Source organism: Neopelma chrysocephalum, unplaced genomic scaffold (assembly GCF_003984885.1).
Source record: "Neopelma chrysocephalum unplaced genomic scaffold, ASM398488v2 Primary Assembly neopelma1_129, whole genome shotgun sequence".
Lineage (NCBI taxonomy): Eukaryota > Metazoa > Chordata > Aves > Passeriformes > Pipridae > Neopelma > Neopelma chrysocephalum.
Genome location: NW_020897791.1, coordinates 335,955 through 343,445, shown reverse-complemented (window position 1 = coordinate 343,445; position 7,491 = coordinate 335,955). Strand labels below are relative to the sequence as shown.

Genomic DNA, 7,491 nt, shown 5'->3' with positions numbered 1-7,491 from the left:
CCCCAAAGAGATGAATGAGGAGGATCAAAGGAGCAGAAATCCACCCCCTTAGAAGGGCCATGAGCAGAGATGCCACCAGAGCACAAAGAGAGGATGGAAAACATCTCACAGAACCCCCCAGGGCCTTCCAACAGTGCCAGTGGTGTCTCTGAGGCTGCAATGACTAAAACCAGGGGAAGGGGTGGCACTGAGCAGCACCAAAGGCTGGCAGGGGGGTCACAGCTTTGCTTCTCCCCCCTCTGGGCCACCAGTGCTGGTTGAGAAGATCAGAGGTGACAACTCACAGTGAGCCTGTCAAAGAGGTCATCGGAGGGGTCCTTGTTCTTCATGAACAGCTGCAGATTCTTGAAGACCTAAAGAGGGGGGAAAGGATGGTCCTGGTCAGGGACAAGGAAGAATTGCTTCCAGATACCTCCCTCATCTCTGTCTCCTCATCCAGATGGACTCAGATCCACGCCCATCCTGCCACACCACCAACCTTCTCAACTCCAAAGGCTGCCCCTGGTGCCACACTGGTGCTGTTGCCCCAAATCTTTCCCACCTCTGACACTCCAGTTTCCCCCCCCCAAAACACCATTAAAATCATCCATCCCACAGGCAAAGCATTTTTGATACTTTTAAATATGTAAATACTTGCATATAAATATACTTAGACATTAAATTTATATTTATATAATTAAATATAAATGAAGACATTTCAAGTTCTGGTGCCCAGCAGCCAACTGAGGATGCTCCAGCAAGAGCTTGGGACCTTTCCTCTCCCCCCTCAAAAGAGGTGGGAGCTTCTCCCCTCCTCTCTTAAGAGGTGGGACCTTTTCCCCTCAAAAGAGGTGGGAACTTCTCCCTCAAAAATGGTGGGAGCTTCTCCCCTCCCCTCAAAAGAGTTTGGGACCTTTTCTCCCCCGCTCGAAAGATTCCAGGACCTTCTCTCCCTCAGCAGAGGTGGGAACTTCTCCCTCCAAAGATCTCGAGACCTTCACGGTCCTTGGGGTAGAACAACCTGGAAAGCCCCTCCTCCAAAGTTTCTCCCTGCTCTCCAGGACAGGGAGATGGTTTTAAGTCACAAGAGGCATCTCCGCGAGACGTTTCGGATGCGGATTTTGGGACTGACGGACATGGGGCGGACCCGAACCACCCAGAGACCTGGCACTGCCCCCTCTCACCTGCTTCTCCACGGCCACCTTGTTGTAGTAACGGATGGAATCCTTCCCAAGGAAGTCAAACTCCACCACGTGCTCCTGCCCGTCCAGCTGGGGGTGCAGCCGGATGTGCTCCACACGCAGGGAGCAGCAGCCGACCGTGTCCGCCGTCTCCCCTTCCTCCTTCTCATTCCCGGCTCTCAGGGCCAGCTGGAAGGAGACAGGGAGTCATCCACCCCCATCCCACCTTGATTCCCCCTTTCCAAGGTTGTTAAAGTGGATGTGGACACCCGGGGGAAGAGAATCATGGAATGGTTGGGGTTGGAAGGGAGCTCGAAGATCAGCTCGTTCCAAACCCCTGCTATGGGCAGGGACAGCTTCCACTACTGTGAATTCCTCATCCCTGGAAGTGTTCCAGACCAGGTTGGACAAGGCTTTAACCCAATCTGGTCTTGAACACTTCCAGGGATGAGGAATCCACAGTTTCCCTGTCCCAGGTTGCTCCAAGCCCCATCCAGCCTGGCCTTGGAAACTTCCAGGGATGGGGCATGACAGTGAATCCCAAATTATGGCTTCCACTTGATACAAATAACTGGAACAGGGAAACTGTGGATTCCTCATCCCTGGAAGTGTTCAAGACCAGATTGGGTTAAAGCCTCATCCAACCTGGTCTTGAACACTTCCCTGTTCCAGAGCCTCAAGGACAGCTTTCTCAGGGTGGTGTCTCACTGGAACCCTGGTGGAAATCAAACAGCAGCCACCTCCAGCAGGAGAAACCCTAAAATATCCCCCCCAGATGAAGATTCTCCATCTTCCCAGTGGGGATTTTGCCACCACACAGAGACACGAGTGCAGGTGAAGCCCAGGAAGGACAGCACAGCTCCTACTCTGCTGCACAACTGCACCCTCTGGGAATAGTGGGAATCACCATCCATGGTCACACCTCATCCAGGCTGGATGGGCATTGGTGCAACCTGGGCTAGTGGAAGGTGTCCCTGCCCATGGCAGGAGGTTGGAACTGGATGATCTTGAAGGTCCCTTCCAACCCAAACCATTCCATGATTCCATAATCGCTGCCAAGATTCCTCATGTGGAACGTGAGGAATCACCAAAAAAACAACTCCAGGGTGGGGTGGATCAGGCAATTCCCAACTTCCACATGGATGGGGGACCCGAGGGCTGGGGTGGGGCTGTGGGTACCTTATCAATGAAGTAGAGGGCCACTGCTCTTTGCCTGTTCTTCATCTCCTTGGATTTCCAATCCGCTCGGTACCGAGCCCGGATTTCATGGACGACGTCCTTCAAGCGCCGAGCGACCTCGTACTTCTGCCAGTCCTTCTCCCCCTGGAAAGGGGGACCAAGACATTCTTCAATCAGTGTCCCACCTTTATTCCACCCCTTCCAGTCTAACCCTGTTTTGGAAACACTTCCAGCATCTAAATCCTGCTCCAATCCCGCTGTTTCCTTAGGAAATAAAGGGAGGCCAAGACATTATTCACTATGCCCCACCTTTATTCCACCCCTTCCAGCCTAACTCTGTTTTGGAAACACTTCCAGCATCTAAATCCTGCTCCAATCCCGCTGTTTCCTTAGGAAATAAAGGGAGGCCAAGACATTTTTCATTGTGCCCCACCTTTATTCCACCTCTTCCAGTCTAACCCTGCTCTGGGAACACCTCCAGCATCTAAATCCTGCTCAAAGCCTGTGTTTTCTCGAGGAAAAATCCACAAAGTGGAAGAACTGGAGCAGAAGCAGCTCATCCAAGGTTTCTGTGCCCTCTGCTGGCTGAGCTGGATTTGGGATCGTGGTCAAGTCAAGGTGTTCTCCACCAGGAGTGCCCAGCGAGGAGCCAAAGTGGTCAAACACTGCATGGCCACGGCCATCACTGCCTGGACACCACCAGGGAGGGGCACAACACTCCCTGGGCTGTGCCCAGCTGGGATTCAGTGCCCTCATTTATTTGGAACACTGGAAAAAGCCTTAAATCCCCTTTCCTTTCTTCCCATGGCACTACAGACCAGGATCCCACCTTTGCCCATGAGTGAACTCCACCCCACGGACTCTGGTCCCTGTGGACCCTCCCAGCTCCTGCCAGGCTTCCAACAGCCTTCCCTGGAAACACATGAGGAATGTGGCACAGGGAACATTGGAATGTTGGCTCTGCCAGCAGCAATCCTTCCCTGGAATAGGATTAATGCTTAACAACCACCTGTCCTTTTCCTCTCACCACCCAACAACACACAGATTCCTTTAGTTCACCCCGTTTTTTGGGGAAAGATGGGAAAAAAACCCTGGATTTTTGGTGCTGTGCCACATCTCTGCTTTCCCTGATCTTTCCACCATCATTCCAACCTTCAGCTTGGAGCTGGGGTTCAGCATGATGTACTTCAGGGTGTTCTGGATGTTCTCCGTCCACGAGGCCAACCAGGTCACCGTGTTGTCAAAGCGAACCTCCTTCCACTTGTGACCTTCTGGGGGCTCGGGAATCTTGGAATCCCTGTGGGAAGAGCAGGATTAAAGCCCTGAGACCATGAAGAGATGGGGTTTCAGCTCAACTTAGTGAGCCAAGGATGGTCACCACATCACCACAGAGTCCACCCAAAACTGCTCCACGTGGAATTGTTAAGGTTGGAAAAGTCCTTCAAGATCAGGAAGTTCAACCATTAAACCAGCACTTCCAGGTCCACCATGGAACCGTGTCCCCAAGTGCCACATCTACACACCTTTCAAATCCCTCCAGGGCTGGGGACTCCACCACTGCCCTGAGCAGCCTTTTCTAGTGCCTGACAACCCTTTCTGGGAAGAGGTTTTCTCTGATATCCAACCTAAACCTCTCTCCTGGGACAACTTAAGTGATAGGACAAGAGGAAATGGCCTCATCTGGGAGAAGAGACCAACCCCCACCTGTCCACATCTTTCTTTCAGGGAGCTGTAGAGAGAAATAAGGTCCATCCTGAGCCTCCTTTTCTCCAGGTTGAGCCCCCCCAAGCTCCCTCAGCCACTCCTGGTGCTCCAGACCCTTCCCACCATCAGGTCTTTTATCATTTGGATGCTGAAGACAAAGGAGAACTTTCTGGAGGGGAATGTTTTGAATCAAAGTCTTCAAATGGGTGGTTTAAGACCAACCCAACTCATATAATTTAGCACTTAGAGAACACTCTTAACCCAATCGCTGCCTTCCCCCCTCCTCCAGGCAGGATCCTGGTGCTTCCAGGCAGCGTGAGGGATCCAAAAAATTAGGAGAATGGAAATTAAGAGGAGCACAGAGTTATCCCTTCTTCAAAGAGGCAGCAAGAGAACCACGGGTTGTTTATGGTTGATTTTAGATGAACCAGTGGGAGATGGAGCTGCTTGAGCAGCTTCCTGGCCACTGGAGATCCACAGAGGAATTCAAAGCCAGACCTCTGGAGGTGACCAAAGAGCTCCAGCGAGTCCTCAGGCCATGGAAAGCAGGGATCGCAGGAGATGGTGAAATCCCAGGATCCTGCTCCTCCAGGTCCCAAAACCGGCTCCAGGAGCTCACAACAACTCACCTGCTGCAGTTGATGATCACATCTTCTGGCATGACCCTCTTCTTCAGCATCCCCATTTTGGGGTGGTCGCCACGGCCGCGGAACAGCCCCGGTGGCTCCGTTTTGAAGTTGCCGATCTTCTCGCGGTGCCCATCCAGGATGCAGTAGCCATATTCCTCCTGGATCTTGTCTGCCTCCTCCTTCAGCTTCTGAAAGGAGCACCAGGACAGCCAAAAAAATCGTGGAGTGGTTTGAGTTGGAAGGGACCTCCAAATTTATCTCATTCTTATTCCACCTCCCTGCCATGAGCATGGACACCTTTCACTAGCCCAGGTTGCTCCAAGCCCCATCCAAGCTGGCCTTGGACACTTCCAGGGATGGGGCAGCCACAGCTTCTCTGGGCAACCTGTGCCAGTGTCCCACCACCCTCCCAGTAAGGAATTTCTTCCCAATCTAAACTTACTCTCAATCCCACGGGATGAGATTTAACCCTCATGGCTCGTGTTCGCCCAACACCATCCCCCCTTTCCCTGGAGAAAAAGGAAGGCTGGGAAGGCAGAGCTCAGAGGAGAAGGAGGCAAGTCCATTCCCAAAAAATGGCTCATCTCCACCCACTCTGCAAACCCTCCCAGTGATGCTGATGGAACAACCCTGAGGGCCACCAGTCCCTCAGCAAGGTCCACCATCCTCTGCATAGAGCAGGACCCAAAACCATGGTCCAAGGATGGTTGGCAGGTTGGAAAACCATGGAATGTGCAGGACCGGTTGATAAAATTCATAAAGAGGAGGATGATGGTCATGGAGACAGAGCTGTTCCAAAGAGGTCCCAGGGCATTCCAGCAGGAAAAATGACAAGCAGGAGCCCAAACACCCCAAAGCTGGACCCTAAAACACTGTTATCCAGTCCCAGATGTCCCAGGGATGAGTCCTGACCTGCTTCTCCTCCTTGGGGAGCGCTTTCCGGGCCTCGCTTTTGTCCACAAAGTACTTGTGGATCTCACTGAAGTCACACTTGGCCAGGTCCTGGATTATCTCCTGCTCCTCCGAGGTCATCTCCTGGGCAAAAAATGGGATGACCTGGATAAAGCTGGGAGGCCAAACTAACCCCACACAGAGCTGATGTTTGTGCCTCTCCTTCCCAGAAAAGGGAACAGAGACCCATATTCCAGCTCTTTGGAAAAAAATCAGGAGGCAGCAGCCACAACCAGCTTCCATGGCAGGAGGTCTGGATGATCTTTGGATTCAACCAACACCCAGAGAAACAAAATGCAGCCAAAGCTGGGGTAGAACAACGTCTGATATGGAAAAAAAAAAATCCCCAAAAACCCACTGCAGGAACTTCAGGGACTGCAGAAGGTGCACCAAAGGGATTTGGGGGGTGTAAACACACCCCAGTAGGGGTTTTGGTTTTATTTAGGACCATGAGGTTATTCCTTCAAGCCCCAAAACATTTGGGAAGCTGTCTGGAAGATCCAACACCTCCTTCCATCACCAAAACTCAGTGGGGAGCACAAGTGAAGCCCTCAAAGATGCTGCAGGCAGCAAATCCCAGCCCAAATCCCCCCAAAAACCAAGGAAACAAATCAGAATTTAGGATCTCACAGTTATAAATAAGCCATAAAAGCCCCTCATCCCCTCCCATCCCACACCACAGCCTGATGATGGATATCAAGGAAGCCCTCCCAGGGATGTACCTTCCTCCAGTCGTGGAAGAAGTTGTTCTGGAAGATCTCCTTGGTCGTGTACTCGTGGTCGAGCATTTTGGCATAAAACGTGGCGATTTCCTCCGTGGCCAAGCTCAGTTTCAGGGGTTTTCCTGGGAAAAGAGAGGACCTTCAGCATCGGTGAAGGGAACAGCCCAATCCCACAGTCTTTTGGAGACTCCTCACATTCCACACTCCACCAAAAGAGGGCTGAGGGGGGAGAAGAGTCACTGGCAGGACCTCAGCGCCTCCTGCTCCAGGATCAACGTCCACAGCTCTTAGCACAGTGGGATGTTCCTGAATCCCACCAATTCCAGGAGGCAGGATCCTCCTTGGAGAGGTTTCACCTCATCCATGAGAATGGAACAACCATGGGATGCTCCAAGCCGAAGTTTGTGCAAGACATAAGAGGCAAGAGCCTCTCCTGGTTGTCCAATGGATCCAAGAATCATGGAATGGTTTAGGTTGCAAGGGATTTTCAGTTCCAAAACCCCTGCCATGGGCAGGGACACCTTCCACTAGCCCAGGTTGCTCCAAGCCCTGTCAAACCTGACTTTGGACACTTCCAGGGATGGGGCAGGCACAGCTTCTCTGGGCAGAATTTGGGATCTGTTCCCGGGGGGCTCTCGGGGTCTGGCATCGGTTTCCAGGGGGGCTCTCGGGGTCTGGCATCGGTTCCCGGGGATTCTCCAGGGTCTGGGATCAATTCTCAGGGGCTCTCCAGGTCCTGGGATCAGTTCTTGGGGGTTTTCCAGGTCTGGGATCACTCCCTGGAGGTGCCAAAGCCACCACCCTCTCCTGAGCTCTTTGCCCAGAGAAACACAGTGAAACCAAGGAAGAACATCTTGGCTCATCCTAAGAATTCCTTGGAAACAGCTTCCCGAGGCAAGCTGGAGGAAAAGCAACCTGCAGAGCTCCAGGGGATGGTCCAATCCCACCTGGACCACCGGGATTTGGGGTTCCTGGACTGCAGACCATGGGGGGTCACAGCCTCAGAGCAGCCCCACGACAACCCACAGGCACCATGTGGTCCCTTCCGTGGTCTCCTCCTACTCGGAGTTGTTGCCTGTCCACAAACACTTTTCCATCCAGGAATTTTTAAGGAATTTTTAAGGAATTTTTAAGGAATTTTTAAGG

The 7,491-nt window shown here is 52.4% G+C and overlaps 2 protein-coding genes across 9 annotated transcripts in view; both read right to left on the bottom strand.

The window, feature by feature from the left end:
* TOP1MT (DNA topoisomerase I mitochondrial) overlaps window positions 1–7,491 on the bottom strand; it is a 13,360-nt gene that overhangs the window by 4,857 nt on the left and 1,012 nt on the right. For 3 of the 8 annotated variants that reach the window (XM_027698573.1, XM_027698574.1, XM_027698575.1), the window contains exons 2-8: window positions 6,346–6,467; window positions 5,585–5,707; window positions 4,673–4,860; window positions 3,492–3,636; window positions 2,340–2,483; window positions 1,164–1,349; window positions 285–353 (exon numbers count right to left, since the gene is read on the bottom strand). In XM_027698573.1, the coding sequence (XP_027554374.1) occupies window positions 285–353; window positions 1,164–1,349; window positions 2,340–2,483; window positions 3,492–3,636; window positions 4,673–4,860; window positions 5,585–5,707; window positions 6,346–6,411 (921 nt within the window). In that variant the 5' untranslated portion in view covers window positions 6,412–6,467. Of the gene's footprint in view, window positions 1–284; window positions 354–1,163; window positions 1,350–2,339; window positions 2,484–3,491; window positions 3,637–4,672; window positions 4,861–5,584; window positions 5,708–6,345; window positions 6,468–6,540; window positions 6,916–7,260; window positions 7,450–7,491 lie in introns of those variants that run through there. The other 5 variants (XM_027698571.1, XM_027698570.1, XM_027698572.1 and 2 more) reach the window with 5 other exon arrangements.
* The window catches only part of LOC113974978 (DNA topoisomerase 1-like), a 10,429-nt gene continuing 10,341 nt past the window's right edge, over window positions 7,404–7,491 (bottom strand). The window contains exon 11 of the mRNA XM_027698581.1: window positions 7,404–7,420. Coding sequence (XP_027554382.1) covers window positions 7,404–7,420 — 17 coding nt within the window. The remainder of the gene's footprint in view (window positions 7,421–7,491) is intronic.